General features: G+C 43.7%; 1 protein-coding gene across 4 annotated transcripts; it reads right to left on the reverse strand.

Moving 5' to 3' along the window:
* Positions 1–1,704: 1,704 nt before the first annotated feature.
* Positions 1,705–23,018, reverse strand: LOC112233267 (protein FAM131B). 4 transcript variants are annotated; one of them, XM_024400778.2, is made up of 9 exons: positions 22,853–23,018; positions 14,435–14,482; positions 13,964–14,001; positions 10,496–10,589; positions 9,073–9,297; positions 6,888–7,028; positions 5,298–5,614; positions 4,678–4,926; positions 1,705–2,409 (listed from the first exon to the last, which is right to left on the reverse strand). In XM_024400778.2, exons 1-9 carry the CDS (start codon positions 22,878–22,880, stop codon positions 2,194–2,196), a joined length of 1,356 nt encoding a protein of 451 aa, XP_024256546.1. In that variant the 5' UTR covers positions 22,881–23,018; the 3' UTR covers positions 1,705–2,193. The 4 variants fall into 4 exon arrangements, with proteins under 4 accessions (XP_024256546.1, XP_024256544.1, XP_024256547.1 ...); XM_024400776.2 differs by having other exon boundaries at positions 10,487–10,589; XM_024400779.2 differs by lacking the exon at positions 14,435–14,482 and having other exon boundaries at positions 10,487–10,589.
* Between the last annotated feature and the right edge of the window lie 381 nt (positions 23,019–23,399).

The raw sequence follows: 23,399 nt of genomic DNA on the forward strand, positions 1-23,399 counted from the left end.
TATTGTTGAAACAATTGATTTTCAGGACAAACTCTTAAAATGTATGATCAAGGAAAGCATAACCTGTATGCAAATTTTATTATACTGTACATAATGGAAAAAATATGAACACAAAATTTTCACAGATTTTACTGAGTTAGAGTTCATATATAGAAATCAGTAATTTTAAATTAATTAATTAGGCCCTGATCTATGGATTTTACATGACTGGGAATACAGATGGTCAGACACCTTAAAAAAAGTTAGGTTGTGGATCAGAAAACCAGTCTGTATCAGGTGTGACCACTATTTGCATCATGCAGAGTAGAGTTGATCAGTCTATTGTTTGTGGCCTATGGAATGTTGTCGCACTCTGCTTCAATGGCTGTGCGAAGTTTCTGGATATTGGCGGGAACTGGAACACGTTGATCCAGAGCATCCAAACATGGTCAATTGGTGACACGTCTGGTGAGTATACAGGCCATGGAAGAACTGGGACATTTTCAACGTCCAGGAAATGTGTACAGATCGTTTCGACATGGGGCCGTGCATTATCATGCTAAAACATGAGGTGATGGCGGTGGATGAACGGCACGACATTGGGCCTCAGGATCTCGTCACGGTATCTCTGTGCATTCCAATTACCATCGATAAAATGCAATTGTGTACGTCGTCCGTAGCTTATGCCTGCCCATACCATAACCCCACCGCCACCATGGGGCACTCTGTTCACAACGTTGACATCAGCAAACCGCTTGCCCACACAACGCCATACACGTGGTCGGCGGTCGTAAAGCCGGTTGGACGTTTTGCTAAATTCATTAAAACATAATTGGAGGCAGCTTATGGTAGAGACATTAACATTAAATGATCTGGCAACAGCTCTGGTGGACATTCCTGCAGTCAGCATGTCCATTGCACCCTCAAACCTTGAGACATCAGCATTGTGTTTCTTTGAATTGCACTGAATTCAATTCTACTTGCTGTCACTCAAACTCAAGTTCAAATTCTACATCCTGTGGGGTGTGGCCAATACAATTTTAGTTTCAACTCGTGTGTTGAAGGAGCAAAATTCTGAATTGAGCTCAACCCTGCGATACAGTGGCCAACAAGAAGCCTACCAGCACTATAAATGGTATATGATCCATATTTTGTGTGTGTGTGTGTGTGTGTGTAATCTCGGAAACCCAGAAATAAAATCTTGCGGAATTGCGTCAGATATTCAATTAAGTTCTGGGCGAGAGGTGTTAGAAAATATTCTAGAACGAGGAGCAGAGGCAGGGCAGTAGCTCCACCCCTTCTCTCTGAAAGCTTTGGGCAAGTCAATGGGCCAAATGTCCCCTCCCCTTCCAAAATCCAAAGATGTGAGCACCTGCAAAATGGTGATTTGTCCAATATGATCAGTGACGAAAAATCTGGGCACTGGAATAAAGCTGCTTGTTAGTCAGTTTGTTGAAAGACGATACCATTTATGTTATGTGCGCCTGTCCACGAGAAATTAGTTTGTGTGTAAAACTATTGAACACCACACAAAATACCACTACCAACAATAATGTTTTTCGAGAATATATATATATATTTTTACATACATACATACATACATACATACATACATACATACATTTGAACACTCTCACATACATACATGCAAGCGCACGCACACACACTGTACATACACACACACTGTACATACACACACACTGTACATACACACACACTGTACATACACACACACTGTACATACACACACAAACACTGATACATATCACTTTATTTCCTTTTTTGTTTTTATAAAAATCATTATTATATATTATTACTTTGTATACGGTTTACTATTATCGTTAGATTCCTTTCAAAAGCATGCACTTCCTTTTGGTTGTCTCGTGATTCTCTATACTGCACTGAACTTTATCGCAGTGTCCTTTGTCTTTCTTTCTACTCTTGAACTCCATTCTTTCAACTTCCTTTCCTCAGTTCAATATCACGGCAAAACAAATCCTTACGTTTCAGCAAACCCACAGATTTGAGCAGTCAATGAACTGTCTTTAAAGTCGCCTGTGGCTCTTTCATCATTGTCATTTCCAGCACTTGGTCTTTCAGGTTTTTTCTCAGTCTCAGAGTGGGTAAATAGCTGGAAGGGGTGTGGAATAGCTTGCTTGGTTGATTATTGATAAGTGTATCATGTTTGTCAATCTCTCTTTCTGACTGTCCCTCTCAATTGATTGCCACGGCAACAATATGTCCCTCCGCCACCTCTTCATCCTTGTCCTCCAACGATTGGACTATGCAGGGTGTGACCACAAAGGGTATGCGCTCTCCCATTGATTCTGGGCGTGCTAGTTGTGGACTGGTGCCTCCAATCGGGGTGGCGTCTTCTCTAAGCGGCGACGGGGTCAAAGTTGGCTCCAAGGTTAACGTAATCTCATCTTCCTGTGAAAACAGTAAATGGATGGTTTACTAACTATACTGTACTTACCAAACCGTGAGGATCAGTCAACAGTCTCTACCTGTGGGTACAGCATAACCCATTTATTAGCATTGCACGCCATCGTGTGGCTGGAGGACTGACTTTGACGTAAAACACTTGTAGTAGGCAGGACAAACATATTTTCTCGATTTCACTAATATCATCACAATCAATAAATCATAGCACTTTTTTTGTGGCTCATTCAGTAGTTTTTATCTGATAAAGTAAAATCATGTTGAGAAATAATGTTAAAAGTACCATTTATATGGCTAAAACATACATTGGCCAAGTGTCAAAACACCGGTTTTAGATCAATATGCTTAAATAAGTTGTGATATTTTGAAGACCAATACATACATAAGTTACTCCTTACACATTTCACGTTCTGTCCACCATACGGAATTTAGCGTAATATAACGTAATTAAATATGTCAAAGTAATTCAATATCTGAACATATTACAATAGTAAATGTATTAGACTGACAAATTCTTACAACAGTGACATATATTTCTTCCTACTTTAACTACGGAGAGAGTTTAAAAATACACAATTTAACCTGGAGCTCTAGACTATAGCGTCCACAGGGTCTGTGCAGCAGGCTGAACGTTTAACTTGGCTTCTTGTAGGGCCTGCTGTTAATAGTGGCAATATCAGTTTGGCTCAATCTGTTTAGGCAACAATGTGTGTGATAATATGGATTATATCTAAAGCAATACAAAAACTGGCTGATTTTAAGGGTTTACTGGTAACCTACAAAGCATTACATGGGCTTGCTCCTACCTATCTTTCCGATTTGGTCCTGCCGTACATACCTACATGTATGCTACGGTCACAAGATGCAGGCCTCCTTATTTTCCCTAGAATTTCTAAGCAAACAGCTGGAGGAAGGGCTTTCTCCTATAGAGCTCCATTTTTATGGAATGGTCTGCCTACCCATGTGAGAGACACAGACTCGGTCTCAACCTTTAAGATTTTATTGAAGACTCAGCTCTTCAGTAGGTCCTATGATTGAGTGTAGTCTGGCCCAGTAGTGTGAAGGTGAACGGAAAGGCACTGGAGCAACGAACCACCCTTGCTGTCTCTGCCTGGCCGGTTCCCTTCTCTCCACTGGGATTCTCTGCCTCAAACCCTATTACAGGGGCTGAGTCACTGGCTTACTCGTGCTCTTCCATGCCATCCCTAGGAGGGGTGTGTCACTTGAGTGGGTTGAGTCACTGACATGGTCTTCCTGTCTGGGTTGGCACCCCTCCTTGGGTTGTGCCGTGGGGGAGATCTTCGTGGGCTATACTCGGCCTTGTCTCAGGATGGTAAATTGGTGGTTGGAGATATCCCTCTAGTGGTGTGGGGACTGTGCTTTGGCAAAGTGGGTGGGGTTATATCCTGACTGTTTGGCACTGTCCGGGGGTATCGTTGGACGGGGCCACAGTGTCTCCCGACCCCTCCTGTCTCAGCCTCCAGTTTTTATGCTGCAATCGTTTATGTGTTGGGGGGCTAAGGTCAGTCTGTTATATCTGGAGTATTTCTCCTGTCTTATCCGGTGTCCTGTGTGAATTTTAAGTATTCTCTCTCTAATTATCTATTTCTTTCTCTTTCTTTCTTTCCTACTCTCTCTCGGGGGACCTGAGCCCTGGGACCATGCCTCAGGACTACCTGGCCTGATGACTCCTTGCTGTCCCCAGTCCACCTGGTTGTGATGCTGCTCCAGTTTCAACTGTTCTGCCTGCGGCTATTGAACCCTGACCTGTTCACCGGATGTGCTACCTGTCCCAGACCTGCTGTTTTCAACTCTCTGGAGACAGCAGGAGCAGTAGAGATACTCTGAATGATCGGCTATGAAAAGCCAACTGACATTTACTCTTGAGGTGCTGACCTGTTGCACCCTCTACAACCACTGTGATTATTATTATTTGACCCTGCTGGTCATCTAAGAACATTTGAACATCTTGGCCATGTTCTGTTATAATCTCCACCCGGCACAGCCAGAAGAGGACTAGCCACCCCTCATAGCCTGGTTCCTCTCTAGGTTTCTTCCTAGGTTCTGGCCTTTCCTTGGAGTTTTTCCTAGCCACCGTGCTTCTACACCTGAATTGCTTGCTGTTTGGGGTTTTAGGCTGGTTTCTGTACAACACTTTGTGACATAAGCTGATGTAAGAAAGGCTTTATAAATACATTTGATTGATTGATTGATCGTCTGAAAATCAACACGTTTTTCTTCAATCACATGGCTCACCTTAGTCTCCTCCTCTTCCTGTTGCTCTGAAATGCATTCGCTCTCCTCCTCTGGCTCCTCCCCCAAGGTCTCAACCACACCCCCAACCATGTCACCCATTGGCCCACTCATCTGTCCAACAATCTCCACCTGCGCGGATCCCCATAGGTCAGCCAGGCGAGGGTGAGTGGGCAGGCCCAGACTGTGGATGGTGCTGTTGGGCGTGGCTTGGAGGGAGTGGTTTGCACTGTGTAGTCTGTGTTCCATTGTCTGTAGATAAGGCAACACAGTTCCTTAAAATATTCTCATGACACAAAAAATTGCATTATCAAGAAACATCCCCATGAGTCTATAGCTCATGGCTAGTGGGAGGAAATGAGTCATCTGTTGCTCTTGGCAACAAGTATTTCTGTATGTAATTAGTAGGTCTCATGTGTTGTTATTAACACTAAAGCGTTGGTAGCATTACATTAACAGTAAGAAGGACAAAAAAAATTGGATACATTTTCTGCTAATAACACTAGCAAACTGCTAGTATATTGCTGTCTTACAATGGTTGTCAGTTAGACACTTCCATGTTTTATTGAAACACTAAGTCCACCTGGTGACAGTACTCTATGAGGCAGTCCAGTCTGTCTCACCTGTTGCTGTTGGTAGAGCATTAGCTGCTGGTGCTGGTACAGCTGGATCTGCTGCAGCTGCTGGAGCTGCAGCTGGCTCTGCTGCTGCAGGGTGAGCTGTTGGGACTGCTGCTGCTGCCCCACGTTGTCCCCCTCGCCGTAGCCCTCACCGGGCGTCCCTCCGCCCCCACCCGCCATGATGTAGGCGGCCGGCGAGGCCACGCCCGATGGATCGTTGCTGATTGGCTCCCAGGCGTCGGAGGAGGAGAGGCAATAGAGGCCCTGGGCGACGTAGGTGTTGGGCCACACGTCGGCCGAGGAGTGATGCGTCGCCTGATCTGTTGTGTTAGGGAGGGATGAAGGGAGAAGTACATATGTTTTATTAGACACAAGTAATAAACTGTAATCTCAGAGCACAAAGCAAAGATTTTTGATGTGTCACAGAAGGCAGTGGATATAGGTAAACGTGGCCTTCAGTTTCCATAACAGTGGTTTACATTAGTTGGGTTCCATGGGCCTTGAAGCAGCAGTATCACCAGATATCAGAAGTATTTACAGCAGCGTCACCATTTTGACAATAAATACACTGGAAACTTATATAAAGCTCAACATATCTAAGGAGAAAATGAAAGTTCACTTGACGATGGGCAAACCGTGCCTTAGTTATTATAATGCCTATAATAATCTGATTTTAATTGGTCTCTGGGTTGATAATAGCAGAGAATAGGCCCATATGGTGCTGTTAATGAGAGTCAGGCTAAGTCCTTGTGTTAACCTACAAGCTCCCCCAGGGTTTTCTGCTACAACACAACACTACCCAACCAAACACCCCAGGGCCACAGCTACCATTTTGAGTTTCTCCACAACATTTCTTCATAAAGCCCTGATGCACCTCTAGTCGACCTGTCAAATGGAGTGGAAATGACATCAATCAAATCGAAGTAAACAACGTCAATCACAGTGGCTGGAAGCCTTCTACAGTAAAATATGGAGCAGTACAGTCCAATGCAGAGTGGATGTGGAGCTCACAAGTCAATTATGATCTCTCTTCAGAACGACATATATATTAACTCAATGATGTGTTTTTGCATTTGGCACTAATATTGTTGTGGAAAAGTAAATGCTTAATTTAGTATAAATAAACATTTTGTATTCATTGGTTGAATCTGGAATTCATTCATTAAAGCTGAAACTGCCACGTCCGTTTGCGATATCACAACAACAAAGAAGCTCATTTAAACAACGAAGACTCTTTCTTCCCTTTGGACATCAATTGCACGCAAGATAGAACAGCACAGTATGTACTACGATTTCTTTTGACCACGATGCTGGATGCCCATTCCCCCCCCAAAAAAAAAAGACAATAACAAATGCTCCTGGGGCGACCAGTGGCGCTGTTGCGACTATCGCGAATCTCAGCTTTAAATGCTATATGCGATCAAATGTTATTTGTACATCCTTCTCAATTTCACAATATAGCACTGTGGCATTGGATGAACAGATTCAGTGAGTGCTGTTCATTCAAATGTAGTTTGTACATTAAAAACAAAAGTTATAATAAAATTATTGCCCTAATTCTAGTGTGTGGTGGCCATGTTTCTAGTCCTTTACCTCTGCTGGTGATGCTCTCCTGGTTGGTCTCACTGAGGTGTGGCACACTGCCTTGGTTGGAGCCAGCACAAAGGCTGTCTTCCTCCATAGATCTCCAGCCCAGCAGAGTAGCCTCCGATAAGGCAAATTGTGCCATTAATCCTGGATGAAACAAGGGGATAGACTTTGTAAACAATGTAAAATACATGGTTCTAAATCTCATTTATTTACAGTGCATTTGGAAAGTATTCAGATCCCTTGACTTTTTCAACATTTTGTTACATTACAGCCTTAATCCAAAATTGATTAAATATGTTTTCCCCTCAGCAATCTACACACAATAACCCATAATGACAAAGCCAGAACTGGTTTTTAGACATTTTAGAAAATGTATAAAACAGAAAAACAGAAATACCTGATTTATATAAGTATTCAGACCCTTTGCTCTGAGACTCGAAATTGATCTCAGGTGTGTCCTGTTTCCATTGATCATCCTCAAGATGTTTCTACAACTTGATTGGAGTCCACCTGTGGTAAATTCAATTGATTGGACATGATTTGGAAAGGCACACACCGGTTTATATAAGGTCCCACAGTTGACAGTGAATGTCAGAGCAAAAACCAAGCCATGAGGTCGAAGGAATTGTCCATAGAGCTCCGAGACAGGGTTGTTTCAAGGCACAGATCTGGGGAAGGGTACCAAAACATTTGTGCAGCATTAAAGGTCCCCAAGAACACAGTGGCCACCATCATTCTTAAATGAGCTGGCCACCCAGCTAAACTGAGAAATCGAGGGAGAAGGGTCTTGGTCAGGGAGGTGACCAACAACTTGATGGTCACTCTGACAGAGCTCTGGAGTTCCTCTGTGGAGATGGAAGAACCTTCCAGAAGGACAACCATCTCTGCAGCACTCCACTAATTAGGCCGTTATGGTAGAGTGGCCAGACCGCTTGGCATTTGCCAAAAGGTACTCAAAGGACTCTGGGACCATGAGAAACAAGATTCACTGGTCTGATGAATCCAAGATTGAACTTTTTGGATGCCAAGCGTCATGTCTGGTGGAAACCTGCCACCATCCCTGCCACCCTTTTCAGGGACTGAGAGACTAGTCACGATTGAGGGAAAGCAAAGTGCAGGGAGATCCTTGATGAAAGCCTGCTCCAGAGCGCTCAGGACCTCAGACTGTGGAAAAGGTTCTCCTTCCAACAGGACAACAACCCTAAGCACACAGCCAAGACAACTCAGGAGTGGCTTTGGGACACGTCTCTGAATGTCCTTGAGTGGCCCAGCCAGAGCCCAGAACTGAAAATAGCTGTGCAGCGACGCTCCCCATCCAACCTGACAGAGCTTGAGAGAATCTGCAGAGAATTATTTTTACCAGGTAAGTTGACTGAGAACACATTCTCATTTACAGCAACAACCTGGGGAATAGTTACAGGCGAGAGGAGGGGGGATGAATGAGCCAATTGTAAACTGGGAATGATTAGGTGACCGTGATGGTTCGAGGGCCAGATTGGGAAATTAGCCAGGACACCGGGGTTAACACCCCTACTCTTACGATAGGTGCCACAAGATTTTTTGTGACCACAGAGAATCAGGACACCCGTTTAAAGTCGCATCTGAAAGATGGCACCCGACACAGGGCAATGTCCCCAATCACTGCCTTGGGATATATTTTTTTAGGCCAGGTGAAAGAGTGCCTCCTACTGGCCCTCCAACACCACTTCCAGCATTATCTGGTCTCTCATCTAGGGACTGACGAGGACCAACCCTGCTTAGCTTCAGAAACAAGACAGCCGTGGGATGCAGGGTGGTATGCTACTGGCTAATAATGGCTAATAATGGGGAAAACTCCCCAAATATAGGTGTGCCAAGCTTGAGGCGTCATACCCAAGATTCATACCCAAGACTCAAGACTGTAATCGCTGCCAAAGGTGCTTCAACAAAGTACTGGTAAAGGGTCTGAATACTTATGTAAATGTTATATTTCAGTTTTTTATTTGTAAGAAATGTGCAAAAATGTTTTTGCTTTGTCATTATGAGGTGTTGTGTGTAGATTGATGAGGACATTTTTTTATTTAATCCATTTTAGAATAAGTCTGTAATGTAACAAAATGTGGAAAAAGTCAAGATCGCTGAATACTTTCCAAATGCACTGTACATAATGATTTGTTTAATTTTCACTGGTTCTTATGTTCACTCTTACCTGCGGTGAAGCGGGCTTCCTTTTCTCCTTCACTGAGTTCACTGTACATTTCACTCTCCCTCCTCCTATCCTTTTCGCGTTGCGAGGTTGGGATTTTGGCGACCACAGTCCCTTCAGTCCCAGTGGATGGTGTGTTCCAGCTCTGCCATTCGATCATGTGAGCCACCTTGCCCGAGGCCATGGCAGTGGGCTTTGTCACTTTATCCTTCATGGAACGGGACACGCCTAAATAAAGAATAGAGGGGCGGGGGGGGATATTGCTTCACAACACATTCAATTTCTGAATATGGCACCTCCCACGACGGATTTGGACTCAGGAAGTGAAATGGGCTAGGAAGCTTGGGAAAATGCTTAATGGGTTATGCGTTCTTTCTGGAAGGCATAGAATTCAGTACAAAATGGCTTCTTCCTCTTTCATGGATGTCTCTCAGCAATTCTGGGTGGTTGGAGATTGAAGTGGATGTAGATGGGGCTTACTGCATTATTAAAAGCTGTCTGTTTATTCCTCATGGCTTGTTGACTTGATCGATCTCTCAGTCACCTGTCGTGAGCAATCAGGGTGAACTAGAGAACTCTATGAACCATATTAATATTCAGTCTTCACTTTTGAAATTCATCAAGAAGACGAGACTCATTAGACTTGAAGCATTTGTTTGTAATTCAAGATGTGGAAAAAAGTTACCTTCGCTGTAAACATCATTCTGAAAAAGCACCACTGCAAATCCTTAATTAAAGTGCAAATATCTGACGATAACGAGGGATGTACTATTCCTTCGGTGTAAATGTTTGGGGGAACAATACAAATCAAATTAAATAAACTGAGTGTGAACTAAATACATTGGGCAAAAGCAGATAGGCTGGGCTGAAGCTTTGTTGATTTGACAAATGTTGTTCTCATAAAAATGCTAATTTCCTTCATAAAATAATATCCATTGTCGATTTATATTCAGTGTTATGCAAAGTTATTTTAGGAGTAAGGAAAGTAGTGCTTTTGAGGTCTTTATCATTCCAAGGTCGATATAGTCTGACTGTTAAGTACACACGATATCAAATCAAATGTACTTCAACCGCAACAGACACGACCACAACACTAACAATACACTAAAAGCACAGACAAGCACAGAGCCATAAAACTGCCTTGCCAACACAATAAAAACACACCACCACCACCACGCTACATTTCCCAACACGCCTGTGGAGATTTTTATTTCGATTAATTTTTTTAAACAAATTTAAAAAAAAAATTCTGATTGGATTCCATCAATTGCCCATAAGTGGTAAATTGACGTGTGCATTAGATATCAATGGGGAGGAAGGGAGTGAAACAGGAAGGGCACCCATGTTGGCTCCATCTCCCCCTCCTGTCTGGAGCCAACATGGCATTGGTTTACCATCTACCAGGACAGACACACACCTGACACACCTGTCAGTGAGGACTTAGCCAGAGCACCGATCCCGTAGGCGCTGGAGTTCCTCTTCAGACGAGGCAGGATGGAGGAAGTGTCCTCCATAGAGAGCTGTAGAAAGGGATGAGGCGAGGAAAGATAGAAAGAATTGTGGAGGAGAAAGGGGAGAGGAATGGCCGATCGTTGAGAGGGGGGGGAAAAACAATATTATTGGCTGAGGATTAGATATGTAATACAATTTAATTGAGAAAATAGGGGAAAATTCTACTTAACAATCAAATACAACTACCATCATATTAAGCAAAATTGACATTACATTATCCAACACATCCCAAATTATATCGGCACTTTGGTCAAACCAGCAATAGTCAGCACAGTGGTGTAGTAGTTCAATGTGCAGACACTGGACTGTACCTGTAGGGCCTGTGATTCATATGCTTGATAAATAAAGGAGCATCACACTAGCAGCTAGCGTTATTAGCTACCGTAGATTATGGTAAGGTTGTTACAGCTTCGTGTCCCCCAGCCGGAGATACTATGTAACACAGGCAGCACAGTAGATTAGCAGCAACGCTCTACAGACAGAGTGAGCCAAACCACGCGGCGGGACGGAGGAGGAAGAGGGCGAGATTAGCAAAGGATTTACATGGATTCCCTCGCAGGAAAACTCGGCACGCCCATGCTGAGAGGGAGAGGGAGGTGGAGGAAGAAAGCCGGGAGAGATATACAGTAGGTATGTGTGTAGAGGAGGCGGGAAAGGGAACCCAACAGAGAGGAGAATTAAAAGAAGAACAGCTACAGCGACAATGACAGAAACAACAAAAAAGACAAATAAGGTGTGCAAAGGATTTGCAGGACGAAACCAGTGGTAGTAAAGTACTAAAGCTTTGGGTGGAGGGAGGAAGAGAAAGAATGTGAGTGATGGAATATCAAAAGAGGAAGAGAGATTTGAACGAAGTGGGCGGGAGGGGGGGTTAAATATTGATACATTTTGGATAGATTAGATATGAGAATTCACTGTCTGTGAAGGAATAGATTCTCTCATATCAGCTTGACCATCTGCTTTGGAAATCGGAAAACAAAACAAAAAATGGTTGTATTGCCATTGAAGTCAGTGTTGGTGTTTGTCGTGCTTCCCTCCCAATAATAGCATAGAACTAATTATTCATAATTGAATGATATCTTATATTATCATAACACATACTGTACTTAGAAATAGGACGAAACTGTGCCCCTTGTGAGGAAAACCCATACATAAAATGGTGCCCCGTGTGAGGTCATTCTCCTACTATACTCCAAGTCGATATTCACGTCATAAGTAATTCCCCTCAACCACACCCACAAATTAGCAACAACAAACATTATTTTCCATTGACCCCCATTGTAAAAAAAGCCAACTCCATCATACATTTGTAGTTATACAGAAATAACAAAACGTGCCAAAAGCTAGTGTGTTGTTCAGTGTAAATGTAACCAGGTCAAACATCCCGACATGCAGTTCAGAATGCTCCCGCGTAGGGAAATAGAGCCTGCAAGAACAGGCCTGTGGCTGCAGGCGATACGGTATGGGAGAGTAGGAAATTGTGGGGACCCAGAGTCCAAGTATGTTATGTGTGTGGAAAACATTTCATCCCAGGTAAGACGTTTAACTTGTTTAGTATAGTCTGTATGTTTGTGTTGTTGGTCTTGGTTAGCTTCATGTTCTGGTCGGTAGCTAGCTGGAACTCACGCGGCTGCTAGCGCCACCATAAAAAGAGGCATGAGGGAAGCCCTTACAATATGATGTTTTTCTAAGTAGTGAGAACTCTCAGGAGCAGGCAATGTCGAAAAGTACTTTTCTTAAATGTAGATTTGTAATTGGCTAAAACAAGAATACTGCAAGAAAATTGCGTTTGAAAAAGGTCAAGTGTTTTCTGTGAGCCAATAGGATCAACAAGGTAAAAATGGGTTGTTTTCCCCCAAGGCGGCACGGGTCGCGACACTCTGTCTAATACCGACTGATAGCATACACTAGTCATAGAATTGTGGAATCTGACTCATCATCAGGCCTATCATACTCCAATGTTATGATAACAAGGAAAGGCTTGAGGTCAAATCTGACCTAGTTGCCAGGGCCAACAGCAGGCTTCTGCAGGCAGTTAAGTGGCCCTACTGGAGTATGCCCTTTGGCCCATGTATTTTGTCATAAAGAATTAGGCTGGCCTTAGACAGGTGTTGGAAGTTGGTTGGATATAATGAGTATTGCTCAGTCCAACCTAGTTGAACAGACTAGATTTGAGATTCACAGATACATTTTAGATTCCATTCCCACATACTCAGGGGCCTGGTGTAAATTATTGCTAGGAATATGTATTAAGGAGACTGGTCTTGAGAAAGGCCTGAAATGTCCAAATTAAACATTCTCGACTGTATTGCCATTTCTTGTTGTTTCTATAGGAGTATGTATTGCAACTGCAAGTGATTTTTTTTTTCACCTTGTAATACCTTCTTATAAAACACCTCATGAGTTGTCAGACTGATTTAGCAATCCCCGTGAAGTCCAAGCTAGCCGCCCAGAGGATTTCTGCTTTAGTTGGGATGGTGATAAACGAATGCCACAAAATGCTGAATTATTCACTGAAAAAAAGTGACCGGGGTCAGTGCTTACTCTTTATTTATGAGGGCTTGCGGTGTGGGGTGTCACTAGAAAGGATTTATAATGGTTCGAATGTGCATTAACAGAAAGGGCGAGCAAGGAGCAGCAGGGCGTCAGCGTCCTTGGAACTTCTTCTTCCTAGCAACAGGCCCAGTGATTTCTGGGAACAGGTTTCCCCCGGTGAAGCACTTTTGTGTCAATCGGCCAATCAGACATCAGTGGCCGTGTTGTTGCCATTTTTTTTTTTTTTATCACAACGTCTAAATTGAACTGTGTTTTGTTACTTGTCGGATGGGGGATGGGGTCCCATAAAATATCAAATAGCATATTAAGTGTAGTAGAATATGCTTTCCTTGTATTTAAAACATCTGTGGTGGTCTTGCTGGTTGTCATTGTGTAGTGTGTTTTTTCTGTTTAAATAGACCCCACATTCAGCCTTGTAGCCTCTTTCAAGTGACAAAAACAGCAACAGTGGTAAAGGAGTGAGATGGATCGTATGCTATGTCCCTGGAGTGGGAGATTATATATAGCACCGTAATGGTTTTGGCTCTCGAGACCAGCTCCGGTGACCTCTGTGAGAAATTCAATACAAACCATCTCTGAGCAACATTATGTCATGGCACTCTCAGTATAGGAAGCAGCGTGAACGAGTCAAGCTCAGTTTCACTACTAGATATGAGAAACCATGAAATGACCCTTTTCCTCGATGGCCATCTTGGCTCAAGGATCCATTTGACATAAATATGAAATACACTCGAGAGTAGAGGCGGAGTGGTATAAAATCCAGACAAATGATATTTCACTTTGGGGGGGATAAAATGTACTGTACATATCGAAATGTCCTTCATACCTGCTCCCCATCTTTCCGTACGGGAACAGCGTCCGCTGCTAGAAAAAAAAGATAGAGAAAGCAGATAGAAGAAGATGAAGCCAGTCTTATGCAACCTTTACTGAGTAGAGCTGACAGCACTCTCCAACATTTATGCTAACATTCACACAAAGCACTAAAATGTGATTATTATTTGCACCGACTGTTAGCACATTAGGAAAAACTAGTATGTGTCATCATGGGCCAAGATCATTAGATTCCTATTCTTGATTATGTTTAAAATGGCCTCGAATGACAGTTCAGTATGTCCTATTTCAACTGCGTGATCATTAGGATGCATTGGACAGTAGGCCTAGTAAATCATGCATTCAAATACATATTAAATGCTAATCTGTTATGTTTTCATTATTATTCAACTGTTAGTAAGGCATATTGTATTATTATACCCAAAATACAGAAAATATAGTAAAGTAATATTATATTGTCACATACTGTAAATTGACACTGCATTGCGTGCCCTCTTCTCCACACAGATATAAGCTGAAAAAAGTCATTCATTGAATTCAAAATCCTTAAAACACTTGTCTGTATTGTTTTATATCCTAACATCTCACTTGAACACATATACAGTTAAAAGGGGAGTCGAACAGAGTTCTTAATTGAAACACATCTTCATGACTATCTAAGGGCCTCCATCTAAATCTGAACACTTGAACGTGTCCTTTAAAACAGGCAAAAAATATATACAGATAGAAATAGAAATAGATCCAACATAAAAGAAAGTCAAATTGAGTTCTAAAATCTGATTTGAAACACTTTAACTACAGCTGAGTTGACACACAGGGGAAGCTGGAGGCCATTTTCCTCCATCAGACACTCACACACCAGAGACCTCTAAAGCTGATGGAACTCCAAGATAACCGAGGAGAAAGAGGGCGAGTAAGAGGTAGTAGCACTCAATGAAAAAAAGAGAAAGGAGGGCAGGGAGGGTTGGGAAATGTGGACAAGAAAACCAAGGGTATACCAAGATGGGGCAGAGAAAACAGGACAAAACTACGAGGTGGAGGAGGAGGAGGGGGAGCGTTCCAGTAGGCCAATATTTTAATGGTATCAATTGGTGTCTATGGTGTGTTATCAAGCCTGCATCTTAACCAATGGAATGAGAAGGTGGTGAATATTTTTTGTTGTTGGTGTTAAAACAATCATCACAATATTTCAGTGAATTGTGTCCACAGTTGATCACCACCTCATGTGTGAGGTCCACCCATCTGTAAAACATGCACAAAAAGAGCAGGCCCAAACACACTCATCTTTTCCCACACTTGTCACTCTGGCCTGTCAAGAGGTTTTCAATCTTCATAGGCATCACTGTCATCTAACAGCTTGTAATAAACTAGACAGGCAGACCTCTTGATCTCATAGAGAACTAAGCCTCCTCCACTTTGCTGTAGAATTTGCCTCGTGGTAGAGAATTTCTTCTTCTTTCCCTCGTTCATTGATGATTCAAAACATCTGAGTCAGATAATGAACCGTTTGAGAGGAGAGGTCAGGTCTCAACCGTCACAGCAGTCTTATGATACAACTGTACAATTACAAAGGTGGGGGGAAAGCTTTGTTCCGAGCAATTGTGTGAGCTGGGGAAGGGTAGGACTAGGTTCACACAGTGGGCGAAATAGCAGGGGCTCGCCACTCACGCTGAACTGAGCGAATTCCTTACGGGTGCATTAGCCTGCTGTGACCAACCGAGCGGAAGCCAGAAGCCGCGCGGGTCATCAAAGCAAACGGCAGGGGGAAGGGAGAATCGTCGGCCACTGCCGCAATCGCTCCTGACAGATCTCGTGGTTCGGAATGTTGGGCACCACCATCATCTGTCTTTTGCGATCACTTGGGGCCGAGTAGGGCGTCTCGGCTGTCACACGGTGGGTGACGTGCGCCCTGACGCTGATTCCGGGTGAAGGCCAAAGTCTGACTCATTTCAGCTCCAGTACCAGTACCGAATGGAGTTCTAGCAGGACATAGTACTGAAAAAAATGTTATTCTGAGCGCATATGCAGCGACTATCATGGTAAGGAATGGTCACGGTAAGAGCAGGGCTTAAACCAAAGTGACAACCTGGGGAAATGGCACCTCGACATTTCAGCATCGATTTCCGTAGCCTGTATGAGGGGACTTTATTTGTGATTAAAAAAAACTGTTGGAGCTACCACAAATACGGTCAACCTAATATACAAAAGCATTGGACCCGAAATACATACCCACTGGGCACAGACATCAATTCAATGCCTATTCCACATTGGTTCAACGCAATTTCATTGAAATGAAATGGGAACAACGTTTATTCAACCAGTGTGTTCCCAGTGGGTAACTACTGTGTAAAAAAAAAAAAAAGAGTTGGATAGCTGTTCCAAACTACTATTGGCAGAAAAATCACCAAAACAACATGCTACTAATTCAAATGATATGTCTCAGAGATTAAGTTACAACCAATGCTTCTCTCGGTCTTCTTTTCTCCATTCCTCCTTTACTCTCACCCTTCCAAATTCCTTCCTTCCTCCTCCCCCCTCTTCTCCTATGACCACTAGCAGTCTTCCACTCTAACGGTCAGTAGCAGCTCAACCATGACCACCTGTCACGTAAACTCCATCGACTAGTCACCTTGGCCCCATGTCCGTCACCTTGGCCCAATGTCCGTCACCTTGGCCCAATGTCCGTCACCTTGGCCCAATGTCCGTCACCTTGGCCCAATGTCCGTCACCTTGGCCCAATGTCCGTCACCTTGGCCCCATGTCCGTCACCTTGGCCCCATGTCCGTCACCTTGGCCCAATGTCCGTCACCTTGCGAGTTGTCCGTCAACTCGCGTCATCAGCCGTACGGTGTATGTGACGCAGTGAGCATGCTCCACTCAATACCGAGCATCCGTCAGTCAGTCTGTCAGCACTTTTAATGAAATCAATATTGGGGGGGATTCCTGTGTAATGCAATATCTCAAAGACACTCAATAGAACTGAATAACAAACAAGATGAGCGGTGCAAAATAGGACACAACAAGCTACAGCAGGTCTCTGGCCAGGTCAAGGCTTCAACAGATTGTTTAGCAGTGTGTTTTCATATGGGAAATTGAAGGCCTACAGTGCCTTGCAAAAATATTCATCCCCTTGGCGTTTTTCTATTTTGTTGCAGTACAACCTGTAATTTCAATGGATTTTTAATTTGGATTTCATGTAATGGACATACACAAAATAGTCCAAATTGGCAAAGTGAAATGAAAAAAAAGTAACTTTTTTCAAAAGAATTTAAGAAAACAAAAATGGAAAAGTGGTGCGTGCATACCTATTCACCCCCTTTGCTATGAAGCCCCTAAATAAGATCTGGTGCAACCAATTACCTTCAGAAGTCACATAAAGTCCACCTGTGTGCAATCTCAATGTCACATGATCTCAGTATACAGTCGTGGCCAAAAGTTTGAGAATGGCACAAATATTAATTTTCACAAAGTCTGCTGCCTCAGTTTGTATGATGGCAATTTGCATACACTCCAGAATGTTATGAAGAGTAATCAGATGAATTGCAATTAATTGCAAAGTCCCTCTTTGCCATGCAAATTAACTGAATCAAAAAAACACATTTCCACTGCATTTCAGCCCTGCCACAAAAGGACCAGCTGACATCATGTCATTGATTTTCTCGTTAACACAGGTGTGAGTGTTGACGAGGACAAGGCTGGAGATCACTCGGTCATGCTGATTGAGTTCGAAATAACAGACTGGAAGCTTCAAAAGGAGGGTGGTGCTTGGAATCATTGTCTTCCTCTGTCAACCATGGTTACCTGTATGGAAACACATGCCGTCATCATTGCTTTGCACAAAAATGGATTCACAGGCAAGGATATTGCTGCCAGTAAGATTGCATCTAAATCAACCATTTACCGGATCATCAAGAACTTCAAGGAGAGGGGTTCAATTGTTGTGAAGAAGGCTTCAGGGCGCCAAAGAAAGTCCAGCAAGCACCAGGACCGTCTCTTAAAGTTGATTCAGCTGCGGGATCGGGGCAGCACCAGTACAGAGCTTGCTCAGGAATAGCAGCAGGCAGGTGTGAGTGCATCTGCACACACAGTGAGGTGAAGACTTTTGGAGGATGGCCTGGTGACAAGAAGGGCAGCAAAGAAGCCACTTATCTCCAGGAAAAACATCAGGGACTGATTGATATTCTGCAAAAGGTACAGGGATTGGACTGCTGAGGACTGGGGTAAAGTCATTTTCTCTGATGATTCCCCTTTCCGCTTGTTTGGGGCATCTGGGGAAAAAAGCTTGTCAAGAAGACAAGGTGAGCGCTACCATCAGACCTGTGTCATGCCAACAGTAAAGCATCCTGAGACCATTCATGTGTGGGGTTGCTTCTCAGCCAAGGGAGTGGGCTCACTCACAATTTTGCCTAAGAACACAGCCATGAATAAAGAATGGTACAAACACATCCTCAGAGGGCAACTTCTCCCAAACATCCAGGAACAGTTTGGTGACGAGCAATTCCTTTTCCTGCATGATGGAGCACCTTGCCATAAGGCAAAAGTGATAACTAAGTGGCTCAGGGAACAAAACATCGATATTTTGGGTCCATGGCCAGGAAACTCCCGAGACCTTAATCCCATTGAGAACTTGTGGTCAATCCTCAAGAGGTGGGTGGACAAACAAAAACCCACAAATTCTGACAAACTCCAAGCATTGATTACGCACGGATGGGTTGCCATCAGTCAGGATGTGGCCCAGAAGTTAATTGACAGCATGCCAGGGTGGATTGCAGAGGTCTTGAAAAAGAAGGGTCAACACTGCAAATATTGACTCTGCATCAACTTCATGTAATTGTCAATAAAAGCCTTTGACACTTGTTAAATGCTTGTAATTATACTCCAGTATCCCATAACAAAAATATCTAAAGACACTGAAGCAGCAAACAGAAATGAATATTTGTGTCATTCTGAAAACTTTTGGCCACAACTGTATATACACACACACCTGTTCTGAAAGGACCCAGAGTCTGCAACCCCACGAAACAAGGAGTACCACCATGCATGCGGCACCATGAAGACCAAGGAGCTTTCCAAACAGGTCAGGGACAAAGTTGTGGAGAAGTACGGATCAGGATTGTGTTATAAAAAAATATCAGAAACTTTGAACATCACACGGAGCACCATTAAATCATTATTAAAAACAATTGAAAGAATATGGCACCACAACAAACCTGCCAAGAGAGGGCCGCCCACCAGAACTCACAGACCAGGCAAGGAGGGCATTAATCAGAGAGGTGAATAGTTATGCACGCTCAAGTTCTGTTTTTTTTGGTCTTATTTCTTGTTTGTTTCACAATAAAAAAATATTTTGCATCTTCAAAGTGGTAGCCCCCCACCCCAGGTTGTAAGGCAAAAAAATAGGAAAAATGCCAAGGAAGGGTGAATACTTTCACAAGCCACTGTACTTTGCTAAATGTCTCACCACCCATGAAAGACAAGAAATTAAGTCAATGACAGATATGTGATTGATTGATGAAGGCCTATAACATCTGCAAAATACTCTTGAGTATAAAAACATCAAGAGCACCTGTTTGTCGAGCTGATATAAAGGATCGGGAGACAGGTGCAGAGTTGCAGTAATGCACCTAGTAGGGTTTTTTATTTACCCAAATTACAGCGTGCCATGTAAAGGCACGGGGATGAAGACCAAACAAACACGTCTACAACACACAGGGTTGAGACCCAAACAAAAGAGCGAGGAGTACCTCGAATAAATAACACAAGCGAACAATAATTAACACACCGGACGAGACCCGTAATCATCTGCGCAATCCACAAGGGCACGAAAACCCAAAACGCACAGCACAGGTACTCACACGCACCAACAGACATTGTAACAATAATCGACAAGACCATGGAAACCAAAGGGCACATACAAATACTAATCAGTGGGAACGAGGGACAGGTGTGCATTATGAACGTTCCGGAGGGATCCGTGACACTGTTCTTTCCATGACATAAACTGACCAGGTGAAAGCTATAATTCCTTATTGATGTCACTTGCTAAATCCACTTCATTTATTGTAGATGAAAGGGAGGAGACAAGTTAATGAAGGATTTTTAAGCCTTGAGACATTTGAGACATGGGTTGTGTATGCGTGCCATTCAGAGGGTGAATGGGCAAGACAAAATATTTAAGTGCCTTTGAACGGGGTATGGTAGTAGGTACCAGATGCACCGGTTTGAGTGTGTCAAGAACTGCAATGCTGCTGGGTTTTACATGCTCAACAGCTTCCCGTGTGTATCAAGAATGGTCCACCACTCAAAGGACATCCAGCCAATTTAACAACACTGTGGGAAGCATTGGAGTCAACATTGGCCAGCATCTCTGTGGAACGCTTTCGATACCTTGTAGAGTCCATACCCGGTGAATTGAGTCTGATCTGAGGGCAGAATTGGATGCAACTCAATATCAGGAAGGTGTTCCTAATGTTTTGTACACTCAGTGTATGTGTACGCCGCCAATCAAATTTGACGTGCCCATTTGAAATCGAATAACCTCTTGCCATAATCTGCCTCATAAACCCTCTGACGAACCACTACAGTAAGCACGCTAAACTGCTGAGATTGACATTGCTATGCTAATCTTCCTTGATGTATAACCACAGAACAAACAAAGGCCATACTGAGTGAGCACGGTTATTAAAGAGCTCTGTTGTCTCCCAGAGTCTAGGAATAAACACAGCTGCCAACCATTCATCGTGAACGACATCCGTTATGAACATAATAGAATACACTGTAAGAACTAGGTTCGGCAGGCTACGCAATTCACCGGAATAACAGTAGGACACAGTAGAATCAGATCATGCTCTCTTGTTGACATGGCACGGTTCCTCTGAATGTTTCCCAGAGGATCTCAACACCGTGTGGGGGTGCGCTGTTGACCCATATTTACTGTAAGTATCTCCCCTCCATTCCGCATCCACCGACCTCACTCCATACCCGATGCTATATATAGCAAGTTATGCTTATTATAACAATAGCGCTCGGGGCAATGGGCTGTTGTTGTTTATCACAAGACATCAACCTCAGTTCATATGTGATATCAAACGGCCCATGGCACGTGATAAGACACACTAACATGGGCATGTCTATTTAGTAGACGAAGCAAACCGTTTGTTTGTTTGTTTGGCAGTAAGTATTGGTAGGAGTAACATAGTGGTATTTTATACAAGTTACAGCATCTTTCTAAAACCCCATGTGTTAAATACTACGGACGCAAACCATGACGGAGAGAGAGATGAGGACAGAAATGAGAAACCCAGTCAGAGGGAAAACTCCCTTACAGCAAACAGGGAAAACCCTAGTGTCGTTTTCCTGCTACAAATTCCACATCCACTGACACCTTCCCTAGTTTGTTTTCACACACACATTTCGCACACTCATTTGTCTCTAAAACGCCAGGCTGGCTTTCATTTCCACGCTCAATACACATGCTACACATCCTCCACAGACTCAATGACAATCAAAGGTCATCTCCGGCGGCGAGCCTCCATTTGTTATCATAAAGGAACTGGCAAGTGTTTAAAAGAGGGCAACCCCCCTCTTATGTATCCCCCAAACAACGACACACCACTCTTTAATTCATCTGTTATACTATCTACAGTATAACACACTCGCGATAATATCTTATCCAATCGGAGAGAGATCGAGCGGACGGTAGGAGTTCAACAGACCATGTAATTCCATTCCGATAACAGTATGCTCCGTGAAACCAGTTTTAGCACTGAAACCATCCATACACCTCAATGTAGCTACACCGGCTGTATTAACAACTGGCACCGTTAACTTTCCTCAATTAACCTACATGTGCAGCGCACCCGGGCTCACACCTGGGTTTGACCGTTCATGACTCATCCAATGCGGGTCATAGTCCAGCCAAGTGAGTGTTTGTGTGTCTCAATTTTATACAGTACCTCTTAACCTGAAATGCGCTGCCGCACGTATGCTTCAATTTAGTACCCGCTGGCATGACGCACGGCGAGCGTTTATGAGTTTCTCAGGCACAGTGAATGGTTACCTTAGCTCTATGTCAAGGCAAGAGGGCAGCTAAACAAGAGGGAGTGCACACACACAAACACACAGTCAAACTAACAGTCCTTCTTCCATAATGAAATTCAGAGGTCTGCTCTCTTTCTCTCTGCTTCACTCTTTCCTTTTTCTTTCTCTCCATCACTATTTATACGTGCAACAGTACACCATGCAGACACTGCTAGCAGGATTTCTCATCATTCTTTTCTCTCTCTCCCTCCCTCCCACCCTCTCTCCTCTCTCTCGTTCTCTCCTTTCACCTGTCTCCCCTGAGATCATTGTAAACAGCCTCTAACGTCATCGTTCAGTCTCTCTGTCTCCTCAGAACCTTCTGCATCTCTCTCTCACACTCACACACACACACACACACACACACACACACACACACACACACACACACACACACACACACACACACACACACACACACACCAATCGCCATCCGCACATGGTCGTACAGCCCATCAGGCATATAAAGCTGAAATGTCAACCCGAGTCACCCCTTTTTCCAGTCCACTACAAATTGTCTCACGTCCTGCCTTCACTTCCACTGTCATGCTGGTGCCTTTCCATCTCTCCCTAGTCCACACTCACATTCAGCATTCACCATGATCAAACAAAAAAACTCTCCTGTATGTCTAGCCTCGGTCGGACGCTGCTGAGCCAGGTTAACCCAACACGTCTCCATAGAAACGTACATACAGTTTCAGAGGAGAAATTGAGAGCCCTCCTTACCTCCCCCACTCCCACCCTCTTCCATTTCTCTCGTCACTGGGGGAAAAGCAGAAGGGGGAAAAGATGGGGGTCTGCTTACTGATGGTCCGGGAGCCGATGCAGCCCATGGTGTCTCTCGCTCACAGAGGCCTTGGAAGCAGCAAGCGAGGAAGCGCCACCCTTTCACCAGGCATTCTCTCCACTCCTCTTCTCTCCTCCCGTCTCGCTCCGTATGTGTGTGTGCGTTTGTGCACGTCTCTCACTTGCTCTCTCTCTCTCTCTCTCTCTCTCTCTCCTCCTCTTGCTCTGCTTTTCTCTCGCGCGCTCCCTCTCTCTCTCATTACCTCCGTCAAACACACTGGCACACAGAGACACACAAAGTCCAGCGTAGCGATGCTGGAGCATCCCAGTTAGTCAGTCAGCAAGTCAATGTGTCTGAGAGCAGGGGAGGATGGAGGGAGGGAAAGATGACAAGCAAGTACTAGCTACTTCAATGCCATTAATATCCCAACTCTCTAAATGATTTAAGCATCACAAATTTAGCAGAGATATTGACCTATTCTATGAAATGGAAATGTCCTCTGTATCTTCTGACGGTGTGAAGAGTGAGTGTCCAGTGCATATCTTTTCCCCCACCTCCCTTTCTC

This window comes from Oncorhynchus tshawytscha, linkage group LG31 (genome assembly GCF_018296145.1).
Source record: "Oncorhynchus tshawytscha isolate Ot180627B linkage group LG31, Otsh_v2.0, whole genome shotgun sequence".
NCBI classification, from domain to species: Eukaryota; Metazoa; Chordata; class Actinopteri; order Salmoniformes; family Salmonidae; genus Oncorhynchus; species Oncorhynchus tshawytscha.

Excerpts from the sequence above, each read along its gene's own strand:
- LOC112233267 (XM_024400776.2), bottom strand. The coding sequence starts at position 22,880 with ATGGGCTGCATCGGCTCCCGGACCATCA. Across the intron at positions 9,298-10,486 it reads CTCACTGACAGGTGTGTCAG|GCGTGTCCCGTTCCATGAAG; the intron begins GTGTGTGTCTGT and ends TTCTTTATTTAG. Across the intron at positions 4,927-5,297 it reads TGCTCTACCAACAGCAACAG|ACAATGGAACACAGACTACA; the intron begins GTGAGACAGACT and ends CCTTATCTACAG.